The sequence below is a fragment of the Puma concolor genome, chromosome A3, assembly GCF_028749965.1.
Source record: "Puma concolor isolate L17-30 chromosome A3, mPumCon1.1.hap2, whole genome shotgun sequence".
Taxonomy (NCBI): domain Eukaryota; kingdom Metazoa; phylum Chordata; class Mammalia; order Carnivora; family Felidae; genus Puma; species Puma concolor.
This window is the reverse complement of record NC_141669.1, coordinates 91,081,216-91,102,053: the sequence shown is the minus strand read 5'-3', so window position 1 is coordinate 91,102,053 and position 20,838 is coordinate 91,081,216. Positions and strand designations below refer to the sequence as shown.

The following is a 20,838-nucleotide window of genomic DNA, read 5'->3' as shown; positions in this document are numbered from 1 at the left end:
TCAGATCACCTGACTATGCTCTGAATCCCAAAGACACCATGGTGGCAGCAAAACCCACAGAAGTTCTGGGTGGTGGCAAGAACACAGGTAAGAATGAAAGCTGAGGGAAAAAATTTTTTTTTCAAAATGCTCACGTAAAAGCTTTATAACATCTGTTTTGTTTTTGGAACAGCTCTGAGATACAATTGACATGAACTGCACATATTTAAAGGATATAATTATATCAGTTTTAACACATGTAAACACTTTTGAAACCACCACCACAATCAAGATAGTGAACATACCCATCACCTCAAGTTCATCTTGCCCCTTTTAATTTTTCCCTCCTGCTTGTCTCTGGTCCCCACTTCACACCCCAATCACAGATCTGCTGTCTGCAATTACAGAATAGTTTCATATATATAGAATTTCTATTGTCTGGCTTCTTTCACTTGGCATAATTATTTTGAGATTAATTTGTTCATTCACTGTTGCCTGTATCTCCCTTTAAAAAAAAACTTATTTTTTAGAGCAGTTTTAGGTTGACAGCAAAACTGAGAGGGTACAGAGATTTACCATATACCTCTGCCCGCCACACATACACAGCTTACCCTACATCAACACCCAGCACAGAGAGAGGTACATTTGTTACAACTGATGAAGCAATATTAACATATCATCCAGAATCCATTCACTTTAGGGTTCACTCTTGGTATTGTACATTCTAAGAATCTGGACAAATGTATAATGATGTGTATCTACCATTGTAGTGTAATGCAGTCATTTCACAGCCCTAAATACCCTCTGTGCTCCAAGTTCACTTTTTTTTTTTTTTTTAGTTAAAAAAAATTTTTTTTAGAGAAAGAGAGAGAGTGCAAGCAGGGGAGAGGGGCAGAGAGAGACAGAGAGACAGAAAATCTTAAGCAGGCTCCAGGCTCAGCACAGAGCCCGATGTGGGGCTTGATCCCATGACTCTGGGATCATCATGACCTAAGCCAAAAAATTAAGAGTCAGACACTCAGCCAATTAAGCCACCCAAGCACCCCATTTCCTTTGATTCCTAATATTCCACTGTAGGACTACACAACTCATTTTCACACATACCTGCTGATAGACATTTGGATTGTTTCCAGTTTTTGCCTATTACAGATTAAACCTACTATTAAGATTAATATTTTTGTTTTCTATTTCCTTGCTTTCTGCTTTGATTTTTATTATATGCATTTTTTTCTTTTTTACTTTGGGTTTAATTTGTACATTTTGTTTTTCAGTTTCTGAATATGGAAACTGAAGTCATTGAAGACATTTCTTCCTTCCTATAGGCCTTTAGTGTCATAAATTCTCCCAAGATGCTTTAGAAGCATACACATGTCTTTATTTTCATTCAGTTTGGACCACTTTTTAATTTCATCTTTGACTTCTGGTTTATTCAAAAGTGTGTTATTCAGGGACACCTGGGTGGCTCAGTTGGTTAAGCATCTGACTTCAGCTCAGATCATGATCTCGTGGTCTGTGAGCTCCAGCCCCATGTTGGGCTCTGCTGACAGCTTGGAGCCTGGAACCTGCTTTGGATTCTGTGTCTCCCTCTCTCTGCCCCTCCCCTGCTCATACTCTGTCTCTCTCTATCAAAAATAAACATTAAAAAAAAAAGTGTGTTCTTCAGCTCTCAAATGTTTCCAGACATCTTTTTTTTTTTAATTGATTTATAATGTTAATTTCTTATGGTAAAAAAACAGACTTTGCATGATTTAAATTCTTTTAAAGCTATTGGGACTTGTTTTATAGCCTAGAATATGATCTATGGATCTTCTCTTAAGGAGAACACACATCTGCCATTGTTAGACAATCAGGTTAAGTTGACAGTGTTGTTCAAATTTACTTCACTCTGCTGACTTTCTGCCTTCTACTTCTATCTCTGACTATAATAATGAATGTGTCTATTTTCCTGAGTTCTCTTTCCGCTTTACACATTTTGAAGCTCTGTCAATTACATATACAAACATTCAAAGTTGTCAGGCCCTTTTTTTAAAAAAAGTTTATTTATTTTGGGGTGGGGAGGAAGGGGCAGAGAGAGAATCCCAAGCAGGCTCCACGCCATCAACACAGAGCCCCATGCAGGGCTCAAACTCACGAACCATGAGATCCTGACCTAAGCTGAAATCAAGTTAGACATTTAACCGACTAAGCATCCAGGCACCCCTAAAGTTGTCTTGATTAATTGATCCTTTTGTCATTAAGAAATGATCTGCTTTATCTCAGAAAATATTCTTTGCTCTGAAATATACTGATATTAATATAGCCACCCCAGCTACCTTTTCTCTTATGTTTTTCTTAATAACACTTTTTCTCTAGCTTACTTTATATAATAGAGTATACAACATACAAAGAGTATATAATATACATAATATGTGTTAATTGTCTATAGGTCAGGCTTCTGGTAAACAGTAGTCTATTAGTAGTTAAGTTTTGGGGAAGTCAAAAGTTATACACAGATTTTTGACTGCATGGGGGTGCATACCCCTAACTCCCACATTGTTAAAGGGTCAACTGTATATAAAATATACGTGTAATATAGAACATATATAACATATGTATTATCTCTTTATATCTCTCAGAATGAACAAAAAAGTAAAGCCAAAATTCATTCCCCAAGACTAATAGTTGGATTAAATTCTCCTCAGTTCACAAGTGGAAACCTGAAGAATAATCTTCAAAATCTTATTTGAACGCAGTCAGTATTGGGGGTAATTTCACTCAACAGGTTTGAAAACTTTAAGGCCTTAATAAAATACACAAGTGCAATCCATAAATGTCTCTTTGTTCCCAGAGAAGAAAACAAAAAATCATGAGGATGTTGGCAGAGTTGTCCTGCTGTGAAAAGGCCTTATTCTCCTGCCAGAGACAAAAATGTTTTACACTATAGTACAGCTTGTTTTCAAGTGCTTTACACACAACTGCATTACCTACTGTTAAAAAAAAAAAATCAACTGAGTAAATTTTAAAGATCTTATTGGCTTTATACAATGATTCATGAGTCAGGCAGCATTTAATCCAGCAGATAGAAAGAAGTGTAGAGGAGCCGTGCACAATGAAAGGCTTTTACAGGCAGAAGTGAGCAAGAAGAAGGTTACACTGGGCAAAAAAACAGGTTGGTTTCTGCCTGGTCACTTTCCTTTAGGGGATAGCAGGGATCTGTCAGGCAGATTACCTTGCTAGTGCTGATCAGGTGATTCCTGATAGAGTGGCTTAAGATTCCGTTTCTGGGGGAGCTGAAGCTGTAATCAAGTTTGGTCTTGGTTTGGTGATAGAGGGCTTAGCATAAGTGACTCCATTTTGGGCAACTTGTCTTGTGTTTAACACTGCCTTATTTTTTTTTCTTTATACTACTTTGCACCCCTTGAAATTTTACTGTACAGTTAAGCACTACCTTTTTTGGTTATCTTTCCCCTTCACAAGAATGTAAGCTCCATAAAGGCTGGGACCTGCCTGGTTCTTGTGGAACATTTTAACCACATCCTCTAGCACACAGTAGGTCTCAACAAGTATTTGTGAGATGAACAAAAGAACAAACATTCAAGCAATATTCTCAATATATGCCACATTGTTAACAGTAATTATCCAAGGAAATTCTATTTTCTCATTTTCTCTGTTTTAAATTTTTATTAAGAAAGCTTTACTGGGGCGCCTGGGTGGCGCAGTCGGTTAAGCGTCCGACTTCAGCCAGGTCACGATCTCGCGGTCCGTGAGTTCGAGCCCCGCGTCAGACTCTGGGCTGACAGCTCGGAGCCTGGAGCCTGTTTCCGATTCTGTGTCTCCCTCTCTCTCTGCCCCTCCCCCGTTCATGCTCTGTCTCTCTCTGTCCCAAAAATAAATAAAAACGTTGGAAAAAAAAATTAAAAAAAGAAAGCTTTACTATTTTGGGGACTGCTGGGTGGCTCAGCTGGTTAAGCGTCCAACTCTTTATTTTGGTTCAGGTCATCATCTTATCGTTGGTGGGATCGAACCCTTCATTGGGCTCAGTGCTGACAGCATGGAGCCTGCTTGGGATTCTCTCTCTCCCTCTCTCTGCCCATCTCCCTGCTTACATGTGCTCTCTCTCTCTCACAAAATAAATAAATAAAATCTTTTAAAAAGAAAAGAAATATTTATTACTTTTGTAATGAGATAAAAGTTTAAATGGGAGGAACAAAGGGGGAGAGAGAGTGGGTTCCTTGGGGGTTGCCTTTCACCATGGTGATCACTAACCCCTGTGGTAACCTCACACCTGGAGATCCCTGCCTTGGTCCCTGCACAATCTCCCTCGTGCTCTCTCTTGAGGCCCTGGGGAAGTACTGGCAGGCTCCTAGCTGGCCGACACCGGTCTAACAGTCCCTTCCTGCTGGAACCCTAAGCCAAATATCAAATGTCCAGTCTTTTTATTTTCCATCCCATAGTTTCTGCCATGATGTGCCTTGTCGAAGTGTGGTGTGTCCCCAAACTGTGAAAATTTCTTTTCTTATATCTACAGAAACCTTGGTAAGCCAGGAATGCATTGACAAGATGCATTACATCCTGTCAATGAAACGAGAGCCTAAAAGATGAGATTCTCTGAAGATAAATTGGCACAAAAAAACATCAGAACAACAAAGGACAAAAGTGAGATCAGACTAACCATCTCCAGCCATGCCTGCATTTTGTCTTTACCGCAGACATCATTAAAATATTTGAGTGTAAGAGCTGATGGCTGTCACAAGTAAAAACTGACAATGAACTCCCTGAGAAAAGGTACTGTTTCCTTCCATCTTTATGTTCTCAGTGCCTAGCATGCATCTGACCAATAATTGAAGCATGATAACTGTGCAACTGTGTGAATAAAATAACCCACGGGCACCCACCAGTGACATGGCCATTTTCAGGTAGAAGCAACAGGAACAGGAATCGCACAAGTCAAGGATGAAAGATGAAAGGGTGGGAAGTCTCTGTTGTACATATGCTAGAAGAAGATAACAGTTAAAAGCCATATGCCTCTCAGGGACCTAAACCACTGCAACTACTACTGCATCAAAATGACCTGCTTCAACCCTGAACATTCTTCTCCTCCCACTGTGAATAGTTCAGTCAATATATCTAAAACTCGCAAGGAGATTCCACAAGTTTGATAAGAACTGAAAACAATTTGAACTTTCTTTTCTCATCCTAAAGCTCAGGGCAACTTCTTTCAAGATTCAAGAACAGACCCCAAAGTCTAGCATTCCTGAGATCTGCTTATATTCCTTCAGTGACACTCCTCTGCCTTCATCTTTGCAAAATGAAAAGTCTTACTCTTCTGAAACTTCTCACGTTGACACCCATCTACCCTGCTCTTTTTACTTTTTAGGACACTTCCATACCTGGTGATAGAATATAGATATTAATACTACTCAAGTCCACAAATACCATCTCAAGATAAATTCTATTTAGAAACAGTTATTTGTGTACTGGCAAAACCTGAGAGGTAAGGATTCTGCCTGAGTCCCACATAATTACTCTATCTTGACCTCACTTCATGTTGCTCCTTTTCCCATCTCCACCTCAAACCCAGCTGTAACCAGGATGTGTGCAGGACCTTTGTGGAGGCAGTGCCCTCCCACTCATGCCCCCTGGAGCCAGGTAGCACTCGACTGTACAGAAACACGTGTGGCTTTTCTGACATGCAGCTCACAGCTAAAATGACTTCTCATGGGAGCCATTTTTGAAACACTGCATATCAGAAAGAAGAGTCCCTGCTAGGTAGCATGATTGTTCACATTAATGTTTAGCAAATACGCCAGAACAGTCTGATTAGATCGAGAATAAAGAATAGGACTGTCCTGGTGGAGAAGTGAAAAGAAAGACCTTCTTCAGTGCTTCTACCCCATCTCCCCTCAATGGACAACCTTGCTCTTATTTCACAGAGAAAGCAGAAGCATGCAGAAGACAACTTCCAACACTACCCTTGCAAATCTAACCACCTCCCTTGTACCTTTGCGGCACCCTTGACCTGCCTTCCTGTCTGGGGACCCTCCACTTAGCCTTGGGGTGCTGGATCCCAGAGACACCATACCACCAGCATCCACATGGCCAGTCTATACCTACTGGACCATCCCACTAAGCACAGCAACGAGCTCTAACAGCACTGGTGAGGAGTCTCCTCCCACCCCAGCTATCCCCCTCATCTTTGTTCCCTTTTATTGTACAACTCCTTTAAAAAGCTTTCTGCATTTCTTCCCTCCACCTCTCCCTTGAGCCACTGTCAGACTCTTACCCCACCATTCCAATTACTCATCCTTGTCAACCACTCATCTCCACATCACCAAATCCAACAGCAGATCACGCTTTCTCTGCAATAGGCTTCCTCACACAGCTCCCTTGACCCCTTCCTCCTCCCAATCCATTCCCTTGCTCCTTCCAGGTCTCCTCTCCTCCCCAACCCCTAATCACCCAGGACCTGGAACCCAACCCTCAGACCTCTGTCATGACTCTAAATACCTTCTGCAGGCTAATGGTCAGAAGTCAGCCTAACTGCCCCAAACTCCAGCTCCTCCAACCTACTGCATCTGCAAGAAGAGACACCGCAATATGCCCCAAACCAAACTCATCACCCCCCAAAGCATTTGCTCTTCCCGTAGCTGCCCCATCTCAGCACATGGCAGCTCCTTGCCTCTGGCTGCTCAAGAAAAAACTGGTGAAGCACTTCTGAACATCCTCATTCTCTCATGCTAATCCACCCACAAATCTTTTGACATCTCCTTCAAAACAGACCCAGAATGCAGCACTACTCCCCTCCACAGCTACTGCCAGCCCAAGTCCCCATCATCTGTTGCCTGGATGACTCCTAACTGGTCCTCCTGCTCCCTCTGGCCCTCCAGTCTGTCCTTGTCACAGCAGTCAGTATGACATGGTAATGACATACATCACATCAAGGCATTTCTCCACTCTAAAGAAACCAGTGGCTTCCATTCAATCGTCCCCTATTGGAAAGGCCTCCTGCCACCTAAACCATGCACGCACCACAGGCGCTCCTTACCAGCCTACTTTTCTCCTCAGCGCCCCAAGCACCTGATGCAGCATGCCCTTACTCGTTTGTTATCTACCTCCCCCATGGGAATATAAAGTCCACAAGATGTGACCCATATCCACTGCTGCAGCCTCAGGACTTAGAAGAGTTATTGTACCTAAAAGGTACTCAAACTCTGCAAAGTGAACTGGTGAAAAAAGTGTTTAATAGCCAAAGAGTACTGTTATAAATGTTCTAATACCCACAGATATGATTACTGATCACGATGATAAGTATAGGCACGATGGGGGTGCCTGGGTGGCTCAGTCGGTTGAGTGTCTGACTTCGGCTCAGGTCATGATCTCGGTTCGTGGGTTCAAGCCCCGCATCAGGCTCTGTGCTGACAGCTCAGAGCCTGGAGCCTGCTTTGGATTCTGTGTCTCTCTCTCTCTCTGCCCCTAACCCACTCGCATTCTGTCTCTGTCTCTCTCAAAAATGAATAAACATTAAAAAAAATAAATAAAAAAAAAAGTATAGGCACAATGACTGGTTGAGAAGACATATTGTAATCATTTGCGGGCAGAGAAGAGAAAGGATCAATTCCTTTCCTCTAAGTTAACAGAGCTTTCTCAGTATGCCCAACTACTAGTATTAGTAATAACCATTGGACAAGCAAAGTAAAGGTGCCACTGATTGAGCACTCATCTCGCACCCAGCTCTTTCATACACCCAAACTTCACCCCAATCCTATAGGGAAGAAATTTCTATCCCCACATCACAGAGGAAGAAACAAACTCAGAAAGTTGAGCAACTCTCCCCAAGTAACAGAACCTGAAGACACTCACTCGGGTCTGTTATCCATGCAAGCTTTCCTCTAAAACATCAAATGATGCTATAATGAGGACCAAACCCAAATAATGGGTCTTTCGGCTAAATGGACATCTCAGTCAAAGCTTCCTGCTACCATTTTTACCTGTGTCAGCATCCACTGCCCTAATTGATCCTCCCCATCCTAGCCTTCAGTTTAGGACAAAACAAATGATTTACCCACTACCAGTGCTGAAAGAGCCCTCTGGCAAAGCACAAACCCACCAACATCCAAGTTCTGTGGCATCATCTCTGGGAGAAGAGCGCTGACTTAATCTGTCAGTTTTCAAGATCATATTACAGTAAAAATCTTTCCTGTAGTCTTCATTTTGGAAAGAAAAGTGCCCATGTGGGAGGAGGAGGAGGATCACGAGCCTGGAAAGGCAGCCTGTCTCCACTGCCGTCAGCATAACTCTGACAAGATGACCCATCTTTTATGCCTCTTTCCAAGGCCACCTCCATGATAATGTCTTTAAGACCTTTAATCTACTCAAAAATATCTTCCATATATGAACAGTGTCTGCGTAGTTACTATACAAGACACTCTCCCTTGAGAAGGGAGAGTAAACATTGGCTAAAAAGGAACTGGAAACAAGGAGAGATATAGGGCATGAAATCTCACCAAAGGAGACATGAGAGAAGCACCAGGTCCCAGGGTCCTGGGTCCAGAACTGGAGTGTGGCCTTGATAAGGTAAACCACAACTGGGAAGAGATGGACCCAGCTGGGGGCTCCAGGTGAGGTGCCATAAACAAAGCCTGCCTCCTTGCTTATCATTGTCCAGGCACAGACTGTATTCTGGGGGAGTGGAAGGAGAAGGAGGATGGAAAAAAGCAGACTTTAACTACAAAAACTACCCCAGAATACATTCTCACCTTCTTGGTATATAAAGAAAGGACAAAGTGAAGCTTCTAGGGTGAGTTCAGGAAGACTGATGTTAAAGGAGACCAGCCTTAACCTCAACCACGGCCTTCCTGGATTATAGTGAAGCCATTAGCAGCTAGATGAAGTTCCTTCCTTTGGGTCAAGGAGGAACCATGGGTGATGCCTCAGTTCCCCTGTATTTACATGCAAGGATCACAGGCTATGAAACCTCCTGTGCAGCCCACTGATCTCAGTCACTGGAGATCCACCTATGAGCTGGGAGTAGAAGAATAAAGACAAGTTCACTAAAACACACAGACCCATACATCTCATTACCACCTTCCCAGGGTACAAATTAGAGTACTTACACCTTCAAGGCATAGTCCCAAGAAGACCTAGGTTACTGAAAAGAACAGGGAAGACCCAAAAATTCCTCATTTTCTAAAAATTACCAGATATTGTATAAAACTAATATCTAGTCCCTCCTCCAAGGGAGTGCATGTCAATGTATATGTTAGATAAGCATTTACCTTTAAATACAACCCGTCCAGGGCACCTAGGTGGCTCAGTCAGTTAAGTGTCTGACTCTTGATTTTGGCTCAGGTCATGATCTCACCATTTGTGAGATCAAGCCCCACATCAGGCTCTGTGCTGACAGTGTGTGGAGCCTGCTTGGGATTCTCTCTCTTCCTCTCTCTCTGCCCCTCCCTTGTTCACCTGCATGCTCTCTCTCAAAATTATTTTACTCCAAAGTTGTTTTTACCTGAATTAGTTGCCAATGTTTACAAAGTCTGAGTGTACACACACATACACACACATGGGTGTATACACACACACACCCAGCTACTCTTCTGGAGAGACTGGATGATCTGGCCAACCTAGGGCCACATTCCTGCCAGGGGCAGTGGCAACAGGAGAGGGTGCAGTAACCACTTTCAGACAGAAGATGTTTTCTCTACTTCTCCAGAACCCTCAGCAGCATCCTATTCTCCCAGAACTAACTAAAAAAATATATATTTTCTTTAGGAAAAAAAAAATTTCTACTTCAATGCATGTCTGTGTATTAGATATACTATTACCTACTTTTAATCAAGGGGAAAAAAAGGAAAAAAGCACACAAATTAGGGAACAAGACAGGGGTAACAGCCCCAGATACAGAGGAAAAAACTGGATAAAACAGATGATTTTCTATCAATGTATAATCACCAAAACTAAACCCAGAAAGAAATAGCAAATCTAAAAAAGCACCAGGTTTAGTTTTACAGGGGAATTCCACCAAAATTTAAAGAAACAAATCATTTCAAAAGTATTTAAACTGGCTGAAGCAGAGAAAGATTTTTTTTTAATGCTTATTTATGAGAGAGTGAGAACGGGGGAGGGGCAGAGAGAGACAGAGACAGAGAAAGGGAGACACAGAATTCAAAGCAGGCTCCAGGCTCTGAGCTGTCAGCACAGAGCCCAACACAGGGTTTGAACTCACAGATCACAAAATCAAGACCTGAGCCAAAGTCGGACGCTTAACTGACTGAGCCACCCAGGTGCCCTAAGAAAGAGAAAGGTTTTAATAAAGCTATATAAAGCACTAAAACAACTTGATAAAGATTGCATTAAAAAATAAATTACAGGGACACCTGGGTGGTTCAGTTGGTTGGGTTTCCGACTCTTGATTTTGGCTCAGGTCATGATCCCAAGGTCATGGGATCAAGCCCCATGTGGGGCTCTGAGCTGAACATTGAGGCTGCTTAAGATACACTCTTTCCCTCTCTCTCTCTCTCTCTCTCTCTCTCTCTCTCTCCCTCTGTGCCTCTCCCTGGCTCATATGCTCTCTCTCTCCCTCTCTAAAATAAAATATTACAGACTAGTCTCTCAAATGATGAATGATGATTTAAAATTACTAAGTAAAACATTAAGAGGCCCTAGCTACACATTAACAGAATTTTCACTGATGATTCAATAATATAATGATTCAATAATACAAAATCTGTTACTCTAATTCATATTAACAGGTCAAGAGAGAATATCTACATAATTTCACAGATGCTAAAATGGCATTTGATAAAATTCAACAACCATTTTTGATTAAAAAACCAAACAGCAGCAACACACGCTTAGTAAATAACTAGTGTGGCAAAAACACAAAGCAGTCTCAGTAAAGTAAGGAACAAGACAAGGATACCCAGGATCAGTCCTAGTGTTTAATCTTGTTCTGGAAATACAATGCAATCAAAGAAAGAGATGTAAGGAACATAAAAAGTACAAACCAAGGGACAAAATTCTTATTTGTAACTGATATGATATTATACCTGGAAAATCCAAGAGAACTGCAAAATCTACTAGAAACAATATGATTACATAAGTTGCTGCTTACAAAATTAATAAGTACAATAATAAAAATATGTAATATGTAAGAAAGGATCAATAACAAAAATTTCAATATTCTCAATAACAAAAAAGATCAAGTAACTAGGAATAAACATAATAAATGTACAGGATTTTAATTTTTTAATGTTTATTTATTTTTGAGAGAGAGAGAGAGAGAGAGAGCAAGTAGGGGAGGGGCAGAAAGAGAGGGAGACACAGAATTTGAAGCAGGCTCCAGGCTCTGAGCTGTCAGGACAGAGCCTGACACGGGGCTAGAACTCGCATACCATGAGATCATGACCTGAGCTGAAGTTGGATGCTTAACTGACTGAGCCACCCAGGTGCCCCAAAATGTACAGGATTTTGAAACAAACCAAATTTAAAAAGCTGTTTCTGAAGTAACTAGGGATATGCATATATAGACTGGGTATCAGATTAAATTAGTAACAGGCAATAAATTGTTGATTTTGATAAATATAGCATTTTGGGTATGCATATTTCAAAAAGTCCTTATTTGTTCAAGCTATATTGTAAGTATTTATGGATGAAATCATTTTTAAAAATATTCTAGTTCCCCACCCCACCCCCCCAAAAAATGGAGGGAAAAGAGACAATTCAAGATTGGCAAAACATGGCAAACTGTTTAAGAAGTCATGGATACATGGAGGTTCTTTGTATTGTCTTCCCTACTTCTGTATATTTGAAAATGTGCATAAAAAACCCCAACAAAATGCAGATAATGAAAATAACTAGTGTGGCAAAATATGCAGATATTGTATACCCAAAAGTATACAATAGGCTTATGAAAACACACAAAAATTGCTACCTAACAATTAAGAAATACTAATTAAAGCTACAAATCAGATGTCATTTTCATCAGCCAAATAGAAAAAGATCAAAATATCTGGTAACATTCATTATTAAGGGGAAGGGCAGACAACTGACACTGCTGGAGGAAGTACTCATCAATACACTGGAGGGCACTTTGGCCTCACCTTTCAAAGTTATAGACACACACTCCTTGGCCCAGCAATTCCACTTCTTAGGAATTTACAGATTCTAATTCAACAAGTATTTTCAGCCACCTACTATGGCCATGCACTGGAGACAGAAAGGTGGAGGAAACAATGCCCAATGCCCCTGCTCTCATAAGGCTTCTATTCTTATATGGGAGGAGACAACCAATAAAGCAACTCAAGTACACAGGCAATTACAAGGTCAAGACAGGGATAAGTGTGATGAAAAAAGTAAACAAAATAAGGGTGTTGGGAGTGGCATGAAGTCTGTTTTGGATGGGCTGGTCTGGGAGGGCCTCTCTGAGGACATGGCAGTTGAGTAGACTTTGGTGAAAGAGAAAACAAAGCAGAATGTCCAGGAGAGCATTCCAAGCAAATACAAAAATAAAAATAATCATATCCTTTGAATACAGTACATCTTTCAAGGAAGGTGCGAGGCCAGCATTATTTCCCCAAACATTATTGGGCATAACAATTTGATTTTTTCAAAGGAAGAATTCACCTACTTATCTAGGCATTATGCTAAACCTGTTAACAAAAGTACATTAAAACTATTCAGGAGTTTTTAATGCAGATAAACCTTTCCACAAAAAATAAATTAGTTTCACAAAAGATATTGACCAGTTACTAGATAATTTTACACAAAAACAAAAATACTGCCAGTCCCTGCCCTTCTGGCAAAAATTTGTACTACTAACTTAGAGGAGACTATAGTTTAATTTCATGACCTTTTAAGCAATAAAGTTGAAATGCCGAGGTCTCCTTTTAGATTAAATATTCCTATTCATCCAAATATTTATATTTTTATTTATCCAAATATTCATATTTTCAATTTCAGGATTTTTAAGCAACAAAATTGATTATTTTAAGGACTATTTGGATAAATATTTGACACTGAAGTGGCCAATGCCATTTAAGGGCATTCCAGCTGACCCCCAAAAAAATTACTCTACAACACCTTAAACATTACATACTAACTTTTTCGAAACCATGAAACACCCAGCTGTCAAAACTGCCATCAATGATACGTTCTATGAACAGCCAGATAATTAAGAAGCCAGCATATGGGGAGAGACTTGTCCCTGTGAAATACACTATCTTAATTTTGAAATCAGCTTTACCTGGATGCATTCATCTCCTACTCAGAGGGAGAATGCAAATAACCAAAAGACTTCCGGACTCTACGGAGATTCCCAAGGAGACAACTCGCGTAGACAAATTTCAAGCACCACGAGCCATCTGCACAACCCAAGACAGGTTTCCTTCCAACAGCTGAGGATGCGGTGTATCCTTCCCGGCCCTCAGACACAGCAGACCGTTTAACCTTCCCCCAAAGGTCGTCCAGCAGCTGAGTAGAGAATGCCACTTCTGACAACTAGTTACCCGAGAAAATAACAAAGTAAGAAACCGGGGAACGGTAGTTTCTACATACACCAGTCCAGCAAGAGGGGCGCTCGGTTTTGAGTTCACTGCAGGAAATCCGTGGGGAAGGATCCCACCGCTCTCTGGGTCTGGAGCCTTCCCTTCAGCGTCCCACCTCGTACGTGCCGAGCGTCCAGGGGCCTCACCAGGGACGCTTCCGAACCCTCCGCTACTCTTCCACAAGGGGTCGTGGCTGCCCGCAGCCCCCAGTCCCTGGGAGAGACGCTGCTCCAGCCCGTAGCTGACGGTGTCCCACTAGCTCACCTGGGAAGGGTACGGACGCGGGACTGAGCTCCGCGCAGCGCGAGAAGAGGACACCAGGGGGGTAAAGAGGGTAGTCGGGGGCGCTCCCGCAGGCAGGTACCTGAGGAAAGGATGCCCGAGGGCCGCACTTGCGGGCGGCTAGGCGAGGGAAAGGGATAGAGGAGGATCGGAAGAGGACACCGGAGGGTGGGGGGTAGGTGTGGAGCGCTCCCACAGACAAGAAACTTATGGAGGGGCGGGGGCATTAGGGGCTACGTGCCGGCCAGGTACCGGGACTCCGCCCCTGTGCTGCGCCTCACCTGCCCAGGGCCCGCTTCATGCCCGCGTCTGCGGCGCAGCGCGGCTCCGCCGGCGCCTTGCCCGCCAGGCGCAGGTTCTGCTTCAGGCGGCAGTCGGCGTCCAGCGCCGCGGCGGCCGAGCCAGAAGAGGACGAGCCCGAGGCGGCGCAGCGCTCATGCTCCAAGGCGACGGGCTCGGTCCGTTTCCTCATCCCGCGGCCGACACGGCCGGCCGCCGACGGCGTCCACTGGCCTGCGTCTCAGTCGCCGCCGCTCACAGGAGCCGCTGCAGCAGGGAGCCCACAGCCCCTAGCATCCCAGCCCCAGGCCGCGGCGCCCGTCTGTACGGCCCGGCGCCTGGGACCAGGTCGGCGGCGCCAGCCAATCAACGCCGGGCTCCTGCCGACCCCGCCCCCCACTCCGCCCCGTCCCTAGTTCCTCGGGTAGTGGGCCCAGTGTTCCCGGCGCCGACCTGCAGCCATCTTGGAGAAGGGCAGGCGAAGCCGTGCGGGGCGTCATGGTCCCGGCAGGGCCAAGCGGTCGATTTTGCTGTGGTGGGGTCTGGGCTCGGTCCCGGAGAGTGGGAGGGCCAGTTTTGCCTAGTGCTCGGCGCCGTGTGCAAACGCACCGGGTCCTGCCCCAGATCGATGACCCGAACGTGAGACAACGCGGGACTGAAACGGAGCACCCAGTGATCCAGAGCCGCAGCGGAAAGCTGGCTCCTTCCCCTCCCGCCCCAGGCTTTGTGATTTTCCTCTAATGCTGGAAACCCAATCTGAATGAACCCATCAGAAATGTTCTTATAACGGTTTATAAGAACCAAAAGCAAAAGGTAACAAATCACCATTCTCATGATTTATAACTGTTTTCCCACAAGACTTTTAAAAATATACTTTCAGGTACTTTTTTTTTTAACACAAGTGTATAGATAATTTAACTGTTAAGTTTTGGGCTGAACATAGGAAAACTGAGCTACTTAAACAACTTACTTCTTAAAAACCTGTATTTGATTTTAGATTTTTGTAAAGCAGTTAGAAATAGTGGATGGAGAGGCACCTGGGTTGCTCAGTCGGTGGAGCATAAGACTCTCCATCTTGGGGTTGTTGGTTCAAGCCCCAAATTGGGTGTAGAGATTACTTAAAAATAAAAACTTTAAAACAAAAAAAGTAGCTGATGGAAGAAATAAGTTTCAAAGATAAATTTACACTTCTGGAACCCAAGTTAAGAACTAATTCAACTCATCTTACAAAGAAAAGAGTAGTTTCACAAATTTGGTTTTACAGTTTTGGCATTCTTTAATATGGCATTATTTCTTACAAACGATCTACCACCTAGAGATTTGCTTACTTTCTTTTTCTTTTTTTTTTAATGTTTATTTTTGAGACAGAGAAAGACAGCATGAGCAGGGAGAGGCAGAGAGAGAGAGGGAGACACAGAATCTGAAGCATGGTCCAGGCTCTGAGCTGTCAGCACAGAGCCCAATGCGGGCTCCAACCCATGAACCATGAGATCATGAACTGAGCCCAGGTTGGTTGGCTAACCAACTGAGCCACCCAGGCGCCCTGAGATTTGCTTATTTATTACAAAATGAACTTGTGTAATTTCAACATTTGTGTCAGTAGAAAACTATTGGCAACTGATCATTTAAGATCAATTAGAAATGCCTTTAGAAATTCAGTAGCTCTTGGGGTGGCTGGGTGGCTCAGCTGATTGAGCATCTGACTTCAGCTCAGGCCATGATCCCATGAGCTCACAGTTACTGAGTTTGAACCCCACTTCAGGCCCACTAGTATCAGCACAGAGCTTGCTTTCGATCCTCTGTCATTCTCTCTCTTCCTGCCCCTCCCCCACATGTGCTCTCTTGCTTAGAAATAAAAAAAAAGACATTTAAAAAAAGGAATTGAGTAGCTTCTTATATTAGCTTTGTAATGGTACTTCTAAATTACAATAGAATTTCATTGACTGTATTGCAAAATATATCACAACCAGCATTCATATTTGTGTGGGTATCTCCAAATACTCTCCTAGAACTTAAATGATGAATTCTTTGAAGTGTTAAACTAGCACATACCGGAGACTGGGAATCTAGAAACTGAAGTTAAAAAAAAAATTGACCCCATCACTCACAAAATCCTTTTTAATAGAAAAACAAAAAAGCAAGGAAGGTAGGGCTGTTGAGAAGAGAGAAATGTGAGGGGTATTGAGTCTTGCTGGCATTTAGGACTTGCTCATATAGTCCTCAACTCTTGGTCCTCTAGGGGCCAAAGGCAGGCTTCCCCCAAATGGGCCACTTTGGCTTGAAGATTATTTTGAACTAAAGGCAATCAAGACCTATGGACTTAAATGTTTTGGCCCTCCCTTAACTAAATAGAAGAATCTAAATTGGGAGTCTTTCCCAGAATAATGGTTATTACCAGAGATAAACTTTATCTGCATGACCCATCTATATGGCAAAGCAGACATCTAAATTACCAAACATCTGCTCTTCTTATTGCCCTGTGACTTGTATTCGTTCCGTTCTAACTCCCAGACCCCTGGCTGCTTCTCTTTAGTTCAGGATAATAAATATACCTTATTTTGTGTGTCTTTCAAGTTTCTGTGTCAATGTGGATTTCCTGTATATAGGAAACTATTCTGTTAATCTGTCTCATATCAATTTGATTCTTAGTAGAGCTAGAAGCACCTAGAAGGGGACAGGAAATTCTTGCTCCCCAATATACCACATTGGCTTTCTGAGTAGTATCTAAAAGTCTTTAAAGACTACACTGGTGACACCCACATTTGTATCTCTAGTCCACACCTCTTCCTTAAACCCCAGGCCCCTCTAATGGTCTGCTTGTCCACTCTGATATACTATTGGCATCTAAAGTTATTATGTTCAAAGCTGAGTTCCCAACTCTTTGTGTAACCTTCCTTACCTCAGGAATGGCAACCTTATACTTGCATTTCCTTAGGCCAAAACTCTGAGATCACCCTAGAATCCTCCCTTCTTATGCCATGGTGTCTATCACAAAGCCTTATCAGCTCTCCTTTCAAAATCCATCCAGGATCCAGGCCACCTGGGCAGCTCAGTTAGCTACTTTTTTTTTTTTTTAAGTTTATTTGTTTATTTTGAGAGAGACAGAAACAGCACAAGTGGAGGAGGAGCAGAGAGAGAGAGGGAGATAGAAAATCCCAAGCAGGCTCTGCGTTGTCAGTTTGGAGCCCGATGTGGGGCTTGAACTCATGAAACGGTGAGATCATGACCTGAGCTGAAACCAAGAGCCAGACTGAGCCACCCAGGCACCCCAAGTGGTCAGTCAGCCACCTTTGATGTCAGCTCAGGTCATGATAGCACAGTTTGTGAGATCAAGCCCCAAGTCAGGCTCTGTGCTGACAGCATGTGGAGCCTGCTTGGGATTCTCTCCCTCTATCTCTGCCCCTCCCCTACTCACTCTTTCTTTCTCTCTCTCTCAAAATAAATAAATAAACTTAAAAAAGTAAAGTCTATCCAGGATCCAACCACTTCTCACCATAAGTGGTCCTCTGCCTCCACCTTTACCCACCTGTCTACTTAACTCAGCTGTCAGAAAGGTCTTTTTAAAGACCTAGGTCACTTGTTTGCTCAAAATACCTATATGGTTCCCCATCTCAGTGAAAATAAAACAGAAAGCTTATGAAAGGGCCTTTGGGGTCCTACCTGACATGGCCTCCAGCCCTCACTCTGATCTCAATCACCAGTGTCTCCCTCCCTTACTTTACTCCAGTGTCACTGACTCCTTGCTGATGCACAGGCCCCAAGAAAGGGTGTGGGTGGCATGTGTGTGAGCCACCCACCCTCCTCGTTGTGGCCTTTGCACTTGCATTTCTTGCTGCCCATAATTCTCTGCCCATCCTATGGCCCCATCTCCACACAGCTTATTCCCTCTCTGCTGCAGGTCTGTGCCGCCTTTGAACACTATCTCAGAACCTTCAGGCCCTCATCATCACTCTGTTTACCTTCCCTGGCTTATTCTTCTTTGCACTTCTCACAAATATATTTATTATCCGTATAACTGTATCTGTGAATTGCTATTTTCCCATACTGGAACATAGACTGTGAGCGCAAGGACTGTATTCACTGTTTTATGTCCAATGTCTAGAACAATACCCAGTATGTAGTAGGTACTTCATAAACATTTGCTGAAGGAGTAATGAATTACTGCAACCCCTCAGAAGTGTATACTATTGTCCCTACTGTACAGGTAAGGAAGTAAGGATCTGAAATAAAAGGGTTTATGTCAGGGGCACCTGGGTGGTGGCTCAGTTGGTTGGGCATCCTACTCTTGGTTTCAGCTCAGGTCATGATCTCAGAGTTTGTGAGTTTGAGCCCCACATCAGGTTCCACACCAATGTGTGGTGCCTGTTTAGGATTCTCTCTCTTTTCCTCTCTCTCTGCCCCTCCCTTGCTCATGCTCACTCTCTCTCTCTCCCAAAATAAATCAACTGAAAAAAAAAATGCTATTTAATAAACACCATTTGTTTAAAAAAAAAAAAAAGGTTTAGGGGTGCCTGGGTGGCTCAGTCAGTTGAGCAAGCAACTTCAGCTCAGGTCATGATCTCACAGTCTGTGGGTTCGAGCCCCACATTGGGCTCTGTGCTGCTTCAGATTCTGTGTCCCCCTCTCTCTCTGCCCCTCCCCTGCTCATGCTCTCTCTCTGTTTCAAAAATAAAAATAAATAAAAATAAAACATATTTAAAAAAAAGGTTTGTGACAAAGTAAGGTTGTCGATGCTGGCGACTTTTGGAATAGAATCCTGTAGCACAATCCACTATAGTTCTGTGTATTTAATTAAAAAAAAAATTAGCTAAATTATTCCTTACTGTAGAGCTGAAAAGGAAATGTCACTCAAAGATTCAAAGACTGTAGGCCATTCCCATGCTCATTGTTCAGATCACATATCTACTGTATCTATATTTGCAAAAGAGGAACAAAGTTTCTAGGGTTAACTAGCATGAATCCAAGCAATATTGCCTTTTTAAAAAGTAGCCAAACAAAACAAATTGTTTCTATAGCAGTAATTTCCATTTTTGATTCTATAGTTACGAAAATGTCCATAATCATGTAGGTAAGATTATGGCTGTCTGAATTCATGTTAATCTAGTATTTTCCCTTTTTGTAGATTTCATGAATACAGCTATTTTACAAATGTTTTTAGAGGGCTGCTTTAAAATCAAAAGTGGTACTGTAGAGTCAAAAGCTTAAATACAAACTCTGTCACATTAGACGTTGTGTGACCTTGAGCAAGTTATCTATCTTGGGTCTCCTGGCAGGCTCAGTGGGTAGAGCATGTGACTCTTGATCTCGGGGTCATAAACTCAAGCCCCACCTTGGGTGTGGAGATTACTTTTAAAAAAAAAAAAAAAAAAAAAGGTTATCTAACTTGTTTTCTAATCAGTACCAAGAGTCTTAAAAGCCACCTCAGGTTAATCGTGAGAATTAAATGAAATATGTCACAGCCCACACCACACAGGAGATACCCAATAAAACTTGCTTTTCCTCTTCTATCGAACAAAAAAAGCACACTGCAAAACTAAAATGCTGCGTCAGAACATTAATGCACAAGTTTCTGAGTTTTTTCTCAACCTCAAAGTGCAACCCCTTTTGAACCTAAACAAAAATGAATCAAATGGAAAAAGTAAGAACAAAGATGTGCACATCTCGCGAGTGGCGCTTGGGAACTCGAAAGTCTCTGCTCAGCCTACAGGCTGGAACCCAGGGCCACTACGCTCCCCCAGCTGCGGGGGTTTCCCTAGAGAAGGAGGCACCGCTTCCCCATCTGTTGTGCGGCTGCGCAGTAGAGGCAAATGTCCCTTCACAGCCGCCATAAGCCGCGAGGCCCAGGAGCGTGTTATTATTGGCTGGGTGTGTTTGGCGCCAAAGCGGAGGCGGAGGCGAGTATCTGCGGCTGTGGGACTGCGAACCATAGTACCTTAGAGAGGGGGCCGTGAACCCAGCGACTGTTTGGCGTGAGAGCGGTCGGTTTAGGAAGCTGCAGGGCCGGGGCGCGTCCGACATGTTCTGCGAAAAGGCCATGGAGCTGGTCCGCGAGCTGCACCGCGCGCCAGAAGGGCAGCTGCCAGCCTTCAATGTAAGGGAGGACGAAGTTTCACCGGGCTGGTCGTGCTGAAGGGGCGGGGTCTCGGAAGCGCTGGGGGCGGCCTTGGGGCGGGCCTGGGGCTCGTGGGAGGACTGTAAGAGGATCTGGCTCCCAGAGATTCTAACCTGCATATCCCCTGAGGGTGTGCTTTCTCAGCTCGAGGCGGGAACAAAAATTTTGGAACACGGAAAGACAAAATATAGCAGGAAAAAGAGTGCATTCATGTTTATGTCCCCCAGCGATTTGGTGAATTTCCTCATGAGTGTATGTCCTTCAGTGTTTTTTCATGTATGGCTTTATTTCTTGTTCCTGTGTTTGATCAAGCATTTCTTGGTTTCCTGATAACAATCTAGCATTTGTTGAGCACTCTGGCAGAAGCTAGTCCTGTAGAGCCAGACTGGGATTCTGACTCCATCATGTGAGTGTGGGGCAGTTACTCATGCCATCTGTGCTGCCAGTTTCCTCTACAAAAACGGGAAAGTTGGTAATAATAGTAGTCAACTCTTCCCGTAGTGAGGGCTCTGCAAGTTGGTATATGTCAAGTTCTCTGAACAATGCCTGACACACAGCAGTGAAGTCAGTGTTTGCTATTTATTTTCTTTCTACCGCTGCTACTATAACAATCATTCTTATTTTTGTTAGTACCGACAACAGGGTGATAAGCACGTGGCCTAC

General features: G+C 43.2%; 2 protein-coding genes across 6 annotated transcripts in view; one reads left to right on the top strand and one right to left on the bottom strand.

Annotated features, from left to right (window-relative positions):
* Positions 1–14,423, bottom strand: part of ABHD12 (abhydrolase domain containing 12, lysophospholipase) — an 86,276-nt gene extending 71,853 nt beyond the window's left edge. Inside the window, exon 1 of one of the 2 annotated variants that reach the window (XM_025932219.2) lies at positions 14,066–14,423. In XM_025932219.2, coding sequence (XP_025788004.1) covers positions 14,066–14,256 — 191 coding nt within the window. In that variant the 5' untranslated portion in view covers positions 14,257–14,423. Of the gene's footprint in view, positions 1–13,201; positions 14,036–14,065 lie in introns of those variants that run through there. The other variant, XM_086701518.1, reaches the window with a different exon arrangement.
* Positions 14,424–14,557: 134 nt separating this feature from the next.
* GINS1 (GINS complex subunit 1) overlaps positions 14,558–20,838 on the top strand; it is a 28,757-nt gene continuing 22,476 nt past the window's right edge. Inside the window, exon 1 of one of the 4 annotated variants that reach the window (XM_086701523.1) lies at positions 14,558–14,876. Coding sequence is in view for 3 of the 4 variants with exons in the window: in XM_086701521.1 (XP_086557647.1) it covers positions 20,080–20,154 (75 nt within the window). In the remaining variant the exon portion in view is untranslated. Of the gene's footprint in view, positions 14,877–19,783; positions 20,155–20,838 lie in introns of those variants that run through there. The other 3 variants (XM_086701521.1, XM_086701522.1, XM_025932367.2) reach the window with 3 other exon arrangements.